The sequence below is a fragment of the Salvelinus alpinus genome, chromosome 14 (assembly GCF_045679555.1).
Source record: "Salvelinus alpinus chromosome 14, SLU_Salpinus.1, whole genome shotgun sequence".
NCBI classification, from domain to species: Eukaryota; Metazoa; Chordata; class Actinopteri; order Salmoniformes; family Salmonidae; genus Salvelinus; species Salvelinus alpinus.
The window spans coordinates 31996670-32013688 of record NC_092099.1 but is presented as its reverse complement, the minus strand read 5'-3'; the positions used below and the strand labels follow the sequence as shown (position 1 = coordinate 32013688).

Genomic DNA, 17019 nt, shown 5'->3' with positions numbered 1-17019 from the left:
ACAAAATCACAATTTAATCATTTTAAATTCAGTCTGTAACACAACAAAATGTGGAAAAAGTCAAGGGCTGTGAATACTTTCTGAAGTGGGTAAAACAGTATGTAAACATTAAAGTGACCAGTGTTCAATGACTATGTACATTGGGCAGCAGTCTCTAAGGTGCAGGGTTGAGTACCGGGTGGTAGCCGGCTAGTACTTTTTAAAATGTAACTAGGCAAGTCAGTTAATACAAATTCTTATTTACAATGACGGCCTACCCAGGCCAAACCCGGACAACTCTGGGCCAATTGTGCGCCTCCCTATGGAACTCCCAATCAAGGCCGGATGTGATGCAGCCTGGATTCAAACCAGGTACTGCAGTGATGCGTCTTGCACTGAGATACAGTGTCTTAGACCACTAAGCCACTCGGGGAACCCAGTGGCGTAGTGGTGACTGACTAAAGTTCAGGGCATGGTACTAGGCAGAAGCTGGTTAGTGGTGACTATTTTACAGTCTGATGGCCTGGAGATAGAAGCTGTTTTTCAGTCTCTCTGTACCAGCTTTGATGCACCTGTACTGTCTCTCCCTTCTACATGGTAGCGGGGGGAACTGGCCTTGGTCCTTGACGATCTTCTTGGCCTTCCTGTGACACTGGGTGCTGTAGAGGTCCTGGAGGGCAGGTAGTGTGCCTCCGGTGATGCATTGGGCTGACTGCACCACTCTTTGGAGAGCCATGCAGTTGCTGACGGTGCAGTTGCATTTCCAGGCGGTGATACAGCCCGGCAGGATGCTCTCAATGGTTCATCTGTAGAAGTTTGTGAGGGTCTTAGGGGCCAAGCCACACTTCTTCAGCCTCCGGAGGTTGAACCTTCTTCAACATACTGTGTGGATGGACCACTCCAGCCCCCTCTGTTGTCTCCTGAAGTCCACGATCAGCTCCCTAGTTTTGTTGACGTTGAAGGAGAGGTTATTTTCCTGGCACCACTCATCCTGGCACCACTCGTGTGTAAACTTGATGATTGAGTTGGAGACGTGAGTGGCCACACAGTCATTGGTGAACAGGGAGTACAGGAGGGGGCTTAGCACGCAACTTTGTGCGGCCCCCATGTTAAGGATCAGGTTAACAGAGGTGTTGTTGCCTACCTTCACCACCTTGGGTCAGCCCGTCAGGAAGTCTAGGACCCAGTTGCACAGGGGGCCGAGTTGCAACCAGTCAGGATGCTCTCGATGGTGAAGCTGTAGAACCTTTTGAGGATCTGAGGACCCATGCCAAATCTTTTCAGTCTTCTGAGGGGGAATAGGTTTTGCTGTGCCCTCTTCACGACTGTCTTGGTGTGCTTGGACCATGTTAGTTGGTTGGTGATGTGGACACCAAGGAACTTGAAGCTCTCAACCTGCTCCACTGCAGCCCCATCGATGAGAATGGGGGTGTGCTCGGCCCTCTTTTTCCTGTAGACCACAATCAGCTACTTTGTCTTGCTGACTTGGAGGCAAAGGTTGTTGTCCTGGAACCACACTGCCAGGTCTCTGACCACCTCCCTGTAGGCTGTCTTATTGTTGTCGGTGATCAGGCCTACCACCATTGTTTTGTCTGAGAACGAAATGATGGTGTTTGAGTCGTGCCCGGCCACGCAGTCATGTGCAAACAGGGAGTATGGGAAGGGACTAAGCACGCACCCCTGAGGGGCGTCAGCATGGTGAATGTGTTGTTGCGTTTATAGCAATGGTTATCAACTGTACTGCAGGGATAGAATGTAAGTTACAGAACATTTAGGTTGTGGTGGTAGCTGCAGAGAGGTATTTGGGTGTACGAGACTTGACAGCAGAAGAGGTACAGGCTGTGTTGGTTGGTGGTGTACTGTCCTTTCAGGCTGTTGGCCTGAGGTAAGATAGATTTAAATAATAGAGTAGAGTGGTGGGTTTTTTGTGAGTGTAGGGTTAGATGGTAGGTTTATTGTTTTCTTCTTTAATTTTTTCTTTATTATTATAAATGAAAAAAAAATCAAGCAAAGTAAAAAGGAGGTATACTCCAGTGTAGTAGGTGGCGGTAATACAACATGTATTGGATGCCAACTGCCTCATCGGAGAAGTCAACTACACGAAGAAGACGTATCTCAGCCTAGTCTATCAGCTCCACGCTCTTTAATGTTAGTTAACCAGCTAGCCTAACATACAGTTGTTGTGGCTAACAAAGCTAATAAAAATTGCTAGCGTGTACTGTAGATAGTTAGCTATCTCAGGGCTTGGCTTTAATACCGGCGAAGGCATAATAAGATAATTATTGTTGTTTATTCCTGTTACGATAAAATGGCGGAAAAGCCAGAGGCTGGAGACAGCGAAGACGAGGTTGAAGATGTTTACGAAGTGGAGAGGATTATTGACATGCGAACGGAGGAGGTACAGTAACAAAGCAAGCTTGTTGTTAACTTAGCTAACTGAACGTTGCTGCTAGCTAGCAGTCTACACAATTTGACAATGACAACAATAAACACTAGGGACCGTTTTGTATTGAACTAAATAACGTTATATGGCTAGCTAACGCTCAAATGTCCACGCACAGTTGACTGATGTATAAAATAAACAGTTAGCTAACTAGCCAACCGCAAAGGAAATGTCAATGGCTGCACAACTTTGCCCAACCATCCGATGCCCCCCTCGTTGCACGAACATTAAAGCTTGGCCAGACAGACTGGTGTTATTTTTTCATCCACTGGACTTCAGCCAGACCCACTTGCAGAGACTTGCCAAATAGAACAAACCCTCCGTGTTAACGCGTGTACAACCAACTCGTAACTAGCTCTAACTGTCTGTAGTAGGCAGCTGCAGAATACTCTCTTCTGCTGTCAACTTTGTTTTTGTTATGTTGGCCATATATATTGACACTGTCTCTAGACGTGTTCTATCTTCGAGCTAACTAAATACATTAGCAATGACGCTCCTTTTCCCACGGTACATAATACAATGGTACAGACCGTTCCTTTTCACGTCTATGAAAATAATGAACAGGTGATGGTGTTCTACAATAATGAGTCGGCTTTCTTTTGAGTTGTGGGTACAGCCAGGTGTTCTTGAACATTACACTGGTCTCTTCTTGCCTGGTTGCACTGGTTATTCAGTGTTGCAGAACTGCATATTAGTTTGACATGGACCAGTTATCTTACCTGATTGACAGCCACAATAACACAGTGTAATCCTAATACTATAATATTGTAATGTTTTCTTAGAGGTATGCAGTCATTCAATGATCCAAATGCATTGGTGTAGAGACAGTGTCTATCATATTATTTACACCAATTCAATGCTTTTATATGTATTATCAAATTGTATTTGTCATTTGCGCTGAATATAACCGATGTAGACCTTACAGTGAAATGCTTACTTACAAGCCCTTAACCAACAATGCAGTTTTGAGAAAAATATCAACAACAAAAAAACTCTGAAATAAAGTTACAAATAATTAAGAGCAGCAGTAAAATAACAATAGCGAGGCTATATACAGGGGGTACCGGTACAATGTGTGGGGCACCGGTTAGTCGAGGTAATTGAGGTAATATATACATGTGGGTAGAGTTATTAAAGTGACTTATGCATAGATAATAACAGAGAGTAGCAGCAGTGCAAAGGGGGGGGGGGGGCAATGCAAGTAGTCTGGGTAGCCATTTGATGGGCTCCCGAGTGGGGCAGTGGTCTAAGACACTGCATCTCAGTGCAAGAGGTGTCACTGCAGTACCTGCTTTGAATCCAGGCTGCATCACATCCGGCTGTGATTGGGAGTCCCGTAGGGCGGCGCACAATTGGCCCAGCTTTGGCCTGGGTAGGCCGTCATTGTAAATAAGAATTTGTTCTTAACTGACTTTCTAAATTTAAAAACCATTTTAAAAAACGGCTTGGGGTAGAAGCTGTTTATAAGCCTCTTGGACCTAGACATGGCGCTCTGGTACTGCTTGCCGTGTGGTAGCAGAGAGATCAGTCTATGACTAGGGTGACTGGAGTCAATTTTTAGGGCCTTCCTCTGACACAGCCTGGTATAGAGGTCCTGGATGGCAGGAAGCTTGGCCCCAGTGATGTACTGGGCCGCACGCACTATCCACTGCGGGACTCTAACCAAGAAGCTTATAAGAAATCCTGCTATGCCCGCCGATTAACCATCAAACAGGCAAAGCATCAATACGGGGTGAACAAGTGGGAGTGAACAACAGGGGGAGTGAACAAGTGCACACTTTGGCGAAAAGGGGGCGGGAGGACTGGAGTTTGGCTAGGGTTTGTCTTCCCCTCGTCTGAGAACGGTTTGTAAAGTGCCATCTGTCTGATTCTCAGGGGAAACACATTTCAGTCTGGTGAGATAACTGTACTACATACAGTACACCAGGGATCATCAACTAGATTCAGCCGCTGGCTGTTTTTTTATTGATCAGGGGGCCGGAACATAATTACAAATCATTTGTAGACTGCAAATTGACCACAAGAAGCCCAAACAGATATGTTTGACTAAAACATAATAATGAATTACCTTTCTTACATTTGTATACCAGCACATCGTGTCTCTCTTATTATGCGTGGAAATACTTGAACTTATGTACAACAACAAAAAATTACACACACATTATTTATTTTCTCTAAAAACTTGGGGGGCCAAATAAAACCATACGCGGGCCAGTTGGGGAACCCTGCACTACACCACAGAAGAGAGCTGCTGTGTTGCCACACAAGATGGACCAGAAGGCTCCTCTGCAAACAAGCATGTGTGTGTGTGAAATGGAGAAAGAGAGGCTTGTGTTTGTGATTGTTGCTCAATAGCGATTCAGTGAAATACCCAGCCCCAGCAAAGGCAAAGTTTCGGAGGGGAGGGCAATATTGGATGAGAAGGAGGGGTCTGTGTGTGTGTAGGGGGAGGTCTGGTGTCACTCACACAGCCAGTTCCTCTTATGTAACTGCTTTTGAGCTGAGGCATGAGATAGGGAGAAAGGAAAACAAAGCCTCTGAGGAAGATGGAGTGGGGAGAGAGAAACCTGACTCTTTAACATTTATTTTATTTTATTTATAATCACAACCAGCCATGCACTGTGCTACAGTCACAATTGTACCCCACTTGAACCAGAACACATTATTCATATGATCCAAACAAGCAAAGTCTGTCAAATTGTCAGAGAACTCTGCAGCCCCTGTCCCTTATTCGCTCTGACTGGAGCTCTCTGTTGTCCCAGTTCACTGGATAGGAGGGTGGGGACTGAAAATACTGGATGTGTGCCACAGTGCTAGACACAGCCGTTCAACTGAATGTGTGTTTGTCTCAGACGGAGAGGTCTATGAGTAGGCATGGGTCAAATCAAATGTATTTGTCACTTGCTTTGTAGACAACAGGTGTAGACGAACAGTGAAATGCTTACACACGGGTCCATTTCCAACAATGCAGAGTTAATACACAAGGAGTACCGGTACAGAGTCTATGTGCAGGGGTACGAGGTGAGGTAATATGTACATGTAGCAGGAAAATGTGATGCTGGACACTTGACCGGCAGCGTTTGAATTTACCTGACATATGCATAGGTTGCATAACCTGATTAGGGCGTGCACCCACTGTTCTCAGACTGACAAATCACATTTAGTTTATGGTAATTCATCGTAACAGAACATGCAACTTGGATACAGCGGTGTGTGTCATTCTTACCGAATTTCAATGAGCAATTTGAAGATGTTAGAAGACATTGGTGGTGACTCCATAAGGCTAGGGGAAGCTAAGCTTTCCTTAAAGTACATTTAATTAAATTGCCAAAATTATATAGCCTAATTAGCTTACTCCTGTTTATACAGAAATAAATAAAATAATTTAAAATGAGCTACTACACCAGAAAGCATGATTTGGCCACAGAAGATTATTAGCTTTATTTTAAATCGCATTGCCTACAGTCGGAAGGGGCCGCAGTTTGCTGCAAATGCCGTATAGATGATTGTTGAGTTGCGACTGTCAGTGAAAAGTGGAGAGCCAGACATATTGCAATATTTAAATATACAATCTCAGAAAAACTGTTTAGAAAATAAATGGCTATTGCTGTAAAGAGAAGACAATGAAGACTCCAATCTGTCTTTTAATGATCAAAATAATCAACTTAATTGAGCGAAAAGTATTGTATTTTATTAGCACCAGCGGAGAACATCGGCCATATCCCCGGTGAGTGTGCATATTCATTGTCTGGATTATTGTGTTGGTGCCCAATGATAAAGAGGGCATTAATATCCTCCATCAGGTTAGAGGGACGTCATGTTGTATTTGTCTCCCCTTTTCGTAGGCATAATATGTGGATCAGACAATTTAATTTATCATTGAATCACAGCCTACTTCGCCAAACGGGTGATTTAACAAGCGCATTCGCGTAAAAAGCACTGTGGTTGCACCAATGTGTACCTAACCATAAACATCAATGCCTTTCTTAAAATCAATACACAAGTATATATTTTTAAAACTGCATATTGAGTTAATGTTGCCTGCTAACATGAATTTCTTTTAACTAGGGACATTGTTTCACTTCTCTTGCGTTCTGTGCAAGCAGAGTCAGGGTATATGCAGCAGTTTGGGCCGCCTGGCTCGTTGCGAACTGTGTGAAGACCATTTCTCCCTAACAAAGACTAATTAATTTGCCAGAATTGTACAGAATTATGACATAACATTGAAGGTTGTGCAATGTAACAGCAATATTTAGACTTAGGGATAAAATACGGAACGGTTCCGTATTTCACTGAAATAATAAACGTTTTGTTTTCGAAATGATAGTTTCTGGATTTTACCATATTAATGACCTAAGGCTCGTATTTCTGTGTGATATTATAATTAAGTCTATAATTTGATAAAACAGTCTGACTGAGCGGTGGTAGGCAGCAGCAGGCTCGTAAGTATTCATTCAAACGGCACTTTTCTGCATTTGCCAGCAGCTCTTCGCTGTGTTTCAAGCTTTGCACTGTTTATGACTTCAAGCCTTAGGCTGGCAATACTATAGTGCCTATAAGAACATCCAATAGTCAAAGGTATATGAAATACAAATGGTATAGAGAGAAATAGTCCTATAATTCCTATAACTACAACCTAAAACTTCTTACCTGGGAATATTAAAGACTCATGTTAAAAGTAACCACCAGCTTTCATATGTTCTCATGTTCTGAGCAAGGAACTTAAACGTTAGCTTTTTTACATGGCAAATTATGCACTTTTACTTTCTTCTCCAACACTTTGTTTTGCGTTATTTAAACCAAAATGAACATGTTTTATTATTTATTTGAGACTAAATTGATTTTATTGTGTTCATTCAGTATTGTTGTAATTGTCATTATTACAAATATATATTTCAAAAAATCGTCTGATTAATCGGTATCGGCTTTTTTTGGTCCTCCAATAATCGGTATCGACGTCGAAAAATCATAATCGGTCGACCTCTAGTAGGCAGTCATTGTAAATAAGAATTTGTCCTTAACTGACTTGCCTAGTTAAATAAGACGAGTAATGAACAGCAAAACCACTAGCCTGTCAATCTACTATCCCCCATAGTAGAAAAGTTTACCTATTCTATTGGTCAGCTTGTCGTTGTGCGAGAAAGAAATAGCCTATTCCAAACAGACTCTGGGACCGTTGTGGGACGATAGATCCCAAATTCTTACAACCAGTAGGCCTAGACTATATCCCAAAAACTTTAAAAAGCAATGAGGATAGATTAAGAGTAGTAGCAGCAGCATACGTGAAAGTGTGTGTGGCGCAGGGTTTCCATTAGCCGGTAATAGGCTTTTTTAAAATAGAAAAGCCGATAAAATTGTCTCTGGCCAATTGTCCGGGAGAAAAAGAAAAAATCCCATTGCGATAGAGTTTAAGCAATAAAGCCTGAGAAGGTGTGGTATATGGCCAATATACCACGGCTGGTTAGAGTCCTGAATGCTGATTGGCTGACAGCCGTGGTATATCAGACCGTATACCACAGATATGACAAAACATGTTATTTTACTGCTCTAATTAGGTTAGTAACCAGCTTATAATAGCAATAAGGCATTTTGGGGGTTAGTGGTATATGGCCAATATACCATGGCTAAGGGCTGTATCCAGGCACTCCGCTTTGCGTCTTGTATATTAACAGCCCTTAGCTGTTTTATATTGGCCATATACCACACTCCCTCGTGCCTTATTGCTTAATTAGCCTATTCATTAATGGATATACCAGTCGATGTAAAAATGTGTGACTGGTAATGTATATCAGTCTAGGTTAATTTGCATAATCTAGTGGAATTAAATTGCAGTTTGTGTACAGTATATTTGTTAATTATCCTATTAATCACATGTGCACAGCATACAGCCTTTGAGTGGAAAATCTGTCAGACGGTACAAGAGCTTGTGGTGCTTTCAAGACAACTGGGAACTCGTAAAATACGAGGTGAAATCATGATGTCAGTGATCTTCAGTTCGGAAAGTCGAAGCTTTAGAAAGAGTCCAGAGTTCCCGAGTTGGAATTCCGAGTTGGATAAGCGTTCAAAACTATTTTCGGAGCTCGTTTTTTCCCCAGTTCCCAGTTAGTTGTCTTGAAAACACTGAAGTCGGAAGTCGGAGATTTCCGAGTTCTCAGTTGTTTTGAACAGTGCATCAAATGGCAACGGAAGACAGGCTTCATCAGCACGTCACACATCACTTTGCAATGAGCTGGAGGTGGTATGCATTTTGAAAAAGTACTTAATTGTTTGAAACCTGAACATTTTAAAACCTTTTATGGCTAGGTGTTCCGCTAGCGGAACGTTTCGACAACATCCGGTGAAATGGCAGAGTGCGAAAATTCAAAATAAATTATTAGAACTATTTAACATTCATACATTCACAAGTGCAATACACCAAATTAAAGCTTAACTTCTTGTTAATCTAGCCACCGTGTCAGATTTCAAAAAGGGCGAAAGCACACCATGCGATTATGTTAGGACAGCGCCTAGCCACAAAAAAACATACAGACATTTTCCAGCCAAGGAGAGGGCTCACAAAAGTCAGAAATAGCGATTAAATTAATCACTAACCTTTGATGATCTTCATCTGGTGGTACTCCCAGTACTCCATGTTACACAATAGATGTTCGTTTTGTTCAATAAAGTCCCTCTTTATTTCCAAAAACCTCAGTTTAAATTGGCGCGTTATGTTCAGTAATGCATTGTCTCAAATAACATCCGGTGAAATTGCAGAGTGCCAAATCAAATTACAGAAATACTCATCATAAACATTGATGAAAGATACAAGTGTTATACATAGGATTAAAGATAAACTTCTTGTTAATCCAGCCGCTGTGTCAGATTTCAAAAAGGCTTTACGGCGAAAGCAAACCATACTATTATCTGAGGATAGCACCCCATCAAACAAGCACAGACAATCATATTTCATCCCGCCAGGCGCGACACAAAACTCAGAAATAACGATATAATTCATGCCTTACCTTTGAAGATCTTCTTTTGTTGGCACTCCAATATGTCCCATAAACATCATAAATGGTCCTTTTGTTCGATTAATTCCGTCGTTATATATCCAAAATATCAATTTATTTGGCGCGTTTGACCCAGAAAAACACCGGTTCCAACTCGCGCAACATGACTACAAAATATCTCATAAGTTACCTGTAATCTTTGTCCAAACATTTCAAACAACTTTCCTAATACAACTTTAGGTATTTTTTTAATGTAAATAATCGATAAACTTTAAGACGGGATAAACTGCGTTCAATACCGGAGGAAAACAAAGTGGAGCGTGCTTTTCAGGTCACGCGCCTCTAACAAACGGCACACTTCACTCGACCCTCGTTCTGAACAGGGCTACTTCTTCATTACACAAAGGAAAAACATCAAACAATTTCTAAAGACTGTTGACATCCAGTGGAAGCGATAGGAACTGCAAGCAACTGCCTTAGAATTCTAGATTCCCAATGAAAACCCATTGAAAAGAGAGTGATCTCAATTTTATTTTTTCTGGATGGTTTGTCCTCGGGGTTTCGCCTGCCAAATAAGTTCTGTTATACTCACAGACATCATTCAAACAGTTTTAGAAACTGATGAAAACATCAGTGTTTTCTATCCAAATCTACTAATAATATGCATATCCTAGCTTCTGGGCCTGAGTAGCAGGCAGTTTACTTTGGGCACGCTTTTCATCCGGACGTGAAAATACTGCCCCCTAGCCCGAAAAGCATATGTCCCTTTTGTTTATTGTCTATTCCGGTGGTTCCCAAACTTTTTATAGTCCCGTACCCCTTCAAACATTCAACCTCCAGCTGCGTACCCCCTCTAGCACCAGGGTCAGCGCACTCTCAAATGTTGTTTTTTGCCGTCATTGTAAGCCTGCCACACACACTATACATTTATTAAACATAAGAATGAGTGAGTTTGTCACAACCCGGCTCATAGGAAGTGACAAAGAGCTCTTATAGGACCAGGGCACAAATAATAATAATCAATAATTTTGCTCTTTATTTAACCATCTTACATATAAAATCTTATTTGTTCATCAAATTGTGAATAACTCACCACAGGTGAGTAGGGTGTGGTTGAAAAGGATAACTCTGCAATGTTGGGTTGTATTTGAGTCTCAACTAAATACAGGAAAATTATTGAATTCTTTCATGCTAGTGAGGGCCGAGAATCCACTCTCACATAGGTATGTGGTTGCAAAGGGCATCAGTGTCTTAATACATATTATGAGGCATGTCTTACCTTGCTTCAAAGTAGCGTATTAGATCTCCTCTTTTTCATTTTTTTTAATGGATATTTTCATCTCACATGAAACCGCTTGCATGTGCAGTGCCTATTTGACAACGGTGTTTTCCCGCTAATTGCATTATGGAATGAATATTCGCTCGTAGCCTACTGCCTTGTGCACCTTGCTACGTTTATAATGTGAAGAAATAATAGTTTTTCAATTTTAAGCTAAACGTTCTGATCTGTTGCATCAGATTCATTGCTTTTTAACATTTTATTATGTATCTAGGCCTACTGGTTGTATGAATTTGGGAGCTGTTGTCCCACAACTGTCCAAGAGTCAGTTTAGGAATAGGCTTCGACAAGCTGACCAATATAATTCGTAGCCTAAACTTTTCTACTATAGTAGATTGAAATGTTCAAGTGATTTTGCTGTTCATTACTTGTCTTGTTGGCTGAGGAAAAGTAAATGCGGACTGTTACTCTAACATGTTCAAAGTGCACTTCAGAATTCGGTAAGAAGAACCACACGTTGTTGCATCCTCGACTTGCATGTTCTGTTAATATGAGTTACCATATTCTAAATGTGATTTCTATCATTCTGAGCACCGTGGGTGGATGCCCTAATCAGTTCACGGATCCAATGCCAATGGGTTTGGTCAATTTCTCAAATATCCGGTAAATTAAAATGTTGCAGGTCAACTGTCGGGTGCCAGATTCTCCTAATGGAAACCCTGGTGTGGTGTCAATATATGTGTGGGTTGAGGCCAGCATAGAACCAGTGCAAATCAAAAGGGGGTCAATGCAAATAGTCAGGGTAGCCATTTGATTAACTGTTCAGTAGTCTTTTGACTTGGTTAAAAGCTGTTCAGGAGCCTTTTGGTCCCAGACTTGGTCCTCTGGTACTGATTGCCATGTGGTAGCAGAGATAAGACTATGGTGGCTGGAGTCTTTGAAAATGCTTAAGGCCTTCCTCTGACACTGCCTGTATATAATTGTTTTATGCTTATTGCACATTTATAAAGCAGACTACACAGCCAGTATAACAGTCTTTGGCCAAAATTCTGCTAGCTGACAAACTGAATCAATGTTCATTGATACTCCTGTTTTAGTAACATCTGCTCTGCGAGCAATTTGAGGAGTTGAGACATAAAAAGGGTATCATTAGAAAGGTTAACTTCTCTATTACAGTAAAATAATGTCTCTGTTTCAGTGTCCATGTGACTGTTTCTGTTGGACCAAACCGCTTGTCAGAGAGGAAGTGAGCTCTCATATTTGTTGTAAAGGGCTTGTTGTGTGTATGTGTGCGCAAACAGAGAGGATGACTGTTTCATTCCTGCCAAAATCTGTCCAAAATAAGCCCAAGTCATTGGGACAATGACTCCCATTGTTAGGGCGGAGACATGAGCATGTTGTCATTATATACAGATCTCTGGTGTAAATGGTAGGTGCACACAGCACAGAAGGAGCGAAGGAGACGAGAGATCAAAAATACAACACGAGAAGAAGCAGACATACAGTTGTAGTCGGAAGTTTACATACACTTAGGTTGGAGTCATTAAAACTCGTTTTTCAACCACTCCACAAATTTCTTGTTAATTAACAAACTATAGTTTTGGCAAGTCGGTTAGGACATCTGCTTTGTGCATGACACAAGTAATTTTCCCAACAATTGTTTACAAACAGATTATTTCACTTATAATTCACTGTATCACAATTCCAGTGGGTCAGAAGTTTACATACACTGAGTTGACTGTGCCTTTAAACAGCTTGGAAAATTCCAGGAAATTATGTCATGGCTTTAAAAGCCACACTTTGCTTGACATCATGGGAAAATCAAAAGAAATCCGCCAAGACCTCAGGAAAAAAATTGTAGACCTCCACAAGTCTGGTTCATCCTTGGGAGCAATTTCCAAACAGCTGAAGGTACCACGTTCATCTGTACAAATAATAGTACGCAAGTATAAACACCATGGGCCCACGCAGCCGTCATACCGCTCAGGAAGGAGACGCGTTCTGTCTCCTAGAGATGAACGTACTTTGGTGCGAAAAGTGCAAATCCTGGAACAACAGCAAAGGACCATGTGAAGATGCTGTAGGAAACAGGTACAAAAGTATCTATATCCACAGTAAAACGAGTCCTATATTGACATAACCTGAAAGGCTGCTCAGCAAGGAAGAAGCCACTGCTCCAAAACCGCCATAAAACAGCCAGACTACGGTTTGCAACTGCACATGGGACAAAGATCATACTTTTTGGAGAAATGTCCTCTGGTCTGATTAAATAAAAATATAACTGTTTGGCCATAATGACCATCATTATGTTTGGAGGAAAAAGGGGGAGGCGTGCAAGCCGAAGAACACCATCCATGTGAAGCACGGGGGTGGCAGCATCATGTTGTGGGGGTGCTTTACTACAGGAGGGACTGGTGCACTTCACAAAATAGATGGCATCATGAGGGAAGAAAATTATGTGGATATATTGAAGCAACATCTCAAGACATCAGTCAGGAAGTTAAAGCTTGGTCGCAAATGGGTCTTCCAAATGGACAATGACCCCAAGCATACTTCCAAAGTTGTGGCATAATGGCTTAAGGACAACAAAGTCAAGGTATTGGAGTGGGCACCACAAAGCTCTGACCTCAATCTTATAGAAAATGTGTGGGCAGAACTGAAAAAGCGTGTGCGAGCAAAGAGGCCTACAAATCTGACTCAGTTACACCAGCTCTGTAAGAAGGAATGGGCCAAAATTCACCCAACTTATTGTGGGAAGCTTGTGGAAGGCTACCCAAAACGTTTGACCCAAGTTAAACCATTTAAAGGCAACGCTACCAAATACTAATTGAGTGCATGTAAACTTCTGACCCACTGGGAATGTGATGAAAGAAATAAAAGCTGAAATAAATCATTCTCTCTACTATTATTCTGACATTTCACATTCTTAAAATAAAGTGGTGATCCTAACTTACCTAAGGGAATTATTACTAGGATTAAATGGCAGGAATTGTGAAAAACGGAGTTTAAATGTATTTGGTTAAGGTGTATGTAAACTTCCGACTTCAACTGTAAATGCTCACACAAAAAATGTGTTTTTTGCGATACAGACGTTTTGCAATTTCACTCAAATACATAAATCCAAATGAATTTGCTATATCGCCAAACGAGCATTCTCGTATTGCTCTCACCCACATGTATTTCTCCTTGTCTTTAGGGGGAGGTCCTGTACCGCGTTCGCTGGAAGAACTACTCATCTGACGATGACACCTGGGAGCCTGCGGCCCACCTGGAGGATTGCAGGGAGGTGCTGCTGGTCTACAAGAGGGCTCTGGCAGAGGCTAAGATCAAGAAAGACCAAGATGCTAAGAAGGGCATGGTAAGTCCTATCCAGGAGGATCATAGCCACCATAAGAAAGGCTTGGTGGGTCTAATTCCTGGGATGTAATGTTTTAGATTTTTCGGACTGACTGTAACACTAACTACACTGACAAAAATGTGTTTACATCCCTGTTAATGCTCACTAACAGGGATGTAAACAAATTGGTGCACAAAATTGGAGAGAAATAATATTTTAATGCATCTGAAAAATGTTTGGGATCTTATTTCAGCTCATGAAACATGGGACCAACACTTTACATGTTTGCCAAGATAATCCATCCACCTGACAGGTGTGGCATATCAAGAAGCTGATTAAACAGCATGCTCATTGCACAGGTGGACCTTGTGCTGGGGACAATAAATGGCCACTCTAAAATGTGCAGTTTTGTCACACAACACAATGCCACAGATGTCTCAAGTTTTGAGAGAGCGTGCAATTGGCATGCTGACTGTAGGAATGTCCACCAGAGCTGTTGCCAGAGAATTTAATGTTAATTTCTCTACCATAAGACGCCTAATGTCGTTTTAGAGAATTTGGCAGTACGTCCAACCGGCCTCACATCCGCAGACCACTTGTATCCACGCCAGCCCAGGACCTGTTGGATCGTCTGAGACCAGCTGTCCGGACAGTTAATGAAACTGAGGAGTATTTCTGTCTCTAATAAAGCTTTTTTGTGGGGAAAACAAATTCTGATTGGCTGGGCCTGGCTCCCCAGTGGGTGGGCCTATGCCCTCCCAGGCACAAACATGGCTACTCCCTTGCCCAGTCATGTGAAAACCATATATTAGGGCCTGATGAATGTATTTTAATTGGCTGTAACTCAGTAAAATTGTTGCATGTTGCGTTTATATTTTTGTTCAGTATACATTTGACTAACTGATATCACTTTCTATGGCTGATGTGAATGTCCCCTCTTCTCTGTAGAAGCTGCCCATGAAGAGTGACGTGTTCGATGCCGACTTTGACAGCGACAGTGATAAAGACAAGCCCACAGACCTGCCTGTCAAGAAAAAGAAAAAGAAGAAGCCCCAGGAAGAAGAGGCACTTCCCCCGAAGGAGAAGAGGAAAAAGAAGAAAGACAAGCGCAATGAGGACTTCAGGCCTCGTCCGGCACCAGAGTCTGATGAAGAGGAGCTTTCCCCTCCCCCGACCCCGGGCCGCAATACCAAGATGTCCGACTCCAAGAAGAGATTTGTTGAATCTGATGATGAGGAAGAAGCCCCCGTGCCCTCCAAGAAGCACAGGAAGGACAAGGCCAAGGATGGAGGGAAGCATAGGAAAAAAGATAACATGGAAGAAGGGAAGAAGAAAAAGACAAAGAAGGATCAAAGGGGTGATCTGGAGTCCACTGAAGATGAGGCCACCGCCCCCCTGGAAGAGGAGCTTAGCGAGGGGCCATCTGAGTCCCAGACGGATGATACCACACCGACTGAAAAGTCTCGCACTGATGACAAGCCCAAGAATAAGAAGGGAAAGTCAGAACTGAAGCTGCAGGGCATCAAGGACTTCCTTCAGGACAGGAAAGGCAAGAAGCCGGAAACTACTTCGCCCACGCTCTCCACAAGCGGCCTTGCAAAACTCAAGAGCCTCGCCTCCTTCAAGAGCCAGAGCCGGGATGAGCCCACACCAACCTCTGACTCCAGCGACACCCCAGCCCACGTCCACAAGAAGACCAAGGGCAAGAGCCAGGAGGCCACCTCTGCACCACTGAAAATCCCCTCATCCTCCTCTGGTGCAGGGGCCAGCACCAGCAAGGCCCGAGAGGAGGAGTCTAAAGAGGAAGTGGGCGGGGATAAGGAAACAGCCACCTCCACTAACCTGTTTGAGAAGTTCCTGCTGAACTGTGAGGCCAAGGACCGCGTTCCCCGCAAACAGATGGTCCACCAGCCCACCCCTGCAGAGAACACTAAACCACCGAAGGTAAACCAAGCAGCTTTGCACTACATGTAGTGAGGTTAGTAAATCAATGCTGGTGGTAAAGCCAGCAGCAAGGCCTTCACTGTTGTGCTGAAAGCCTACCTTAAGCTGCCTCAAGTAAAATCTTAAATATATTTCTGTAAAAATTTCAGCTCATAGGGAAAGTTGAGAAAAGGACCAAGCCGACAAAGGAGTCACCTGCTCGGAAGCCAGAGCCAGACAAGACCAAACATAAAGACGGTAAGAAGAGTTACAAGGTTCCATTGTTAAGCTTACACTATCAGGCAGGGGTGTGAAACGCATTCCATGGAGGGCCTAGTGTCTGCTGGTTTAAGTTTTTTTTTTTTTTAAATTAAGACCTAGACAACCAGGTAAGGAGTTCCTTGCTAATTAGTGACCTTAATTCATCAATCAAGTACAAGGGAGAAGCAAAAACCCGCAGAGACCCGCCCTCCGTGGAATGAGTTTGACACGTGCTATTGGGCTTTCATTGAATTACCGATAAATGTAGTGGACGCAGCCACTACATAGTGACTCAACCAAGACGTTTTAACTGACATGATGCCTGTTGCGTATTCCACCTTTTTATTTGTTTATTTTCACTTAACTTAACATTATTTGTTCCTCTCCTCTAATAGCATTTCGGCCCAGTCAGAGCCCCGCTGCTGTGGAGACTAGTGACAAGGCGGAGGCAGAGGAGGAACCCGCCCAGAAGTCAAAGTTTGGCGGAGAGGAACGGAGGGAGGAGGCTCAACGATTGGAGAGGAGGACCCAAGACGATGACAGAAGGAGGAGGAGGAGGGAAGACAGCGAGCCACGCCTCTTCATAGCCTGCGACGACAATCAAGACGCCTTGGAGAGCGCCGACAAGTCTGGTACGCCACAGAACCATCTCACATGGAAAAGTCAACACACATACACACACTCAGTGTAGACATGCATCCATTACAAAAATACCATATTGCTTACACCTATCCTAGGGCTGTTAAGAATTACCACCATACCGGCGGTCATGAATCATGACTGCAGGCAAATTCCACGTGACTGTTTA

The 17019-nt window shown here is 42.8% G+C and overlaps 1 protein-coding gene across 5 annotated transcripts in view; it reads left to right on the top strand.

Moving 5' to 3' along the window:
- The first annotated feature begins 2020 nt into the window (after positions 1-2020).
- The window catches only part of LOC139538795 (M-phase phosphoprotein 8-like), a 36767-nt gene continuing 21768 nt past the window's right edge, over positions 2021-17019 (top strand). For 4 of the 5 annotated variants that reach the window (XR_011667811.1, XR_011667810.1, XM_071341231.1 and 1 more), the window contains exons 1-5: positions 2021-2377; positions 13887-14048; positions 14976-15971; positions 16121-16208; positions 16607-16843. Coding sequence is in view for 3 of the 5 variants with exons in the window: in XM_071341231.1 (XP_071197332.1) it covers positions 2288-2377; positions 13887-14048; positions 14976-15971; positions 16121-16208; positions 16607-16843 (1573 nt within the window). In the remaining 2 variants the exon portion in view is untranslated. The remainder of the gene's footprint in view (positions 2378-13886; positions 14049-14975; positions 15972-16120; positions 16209-16606; positions 16844-17019) is intronic. The other variant, XM_071341230.1, reaches the window with a different exon arrangement.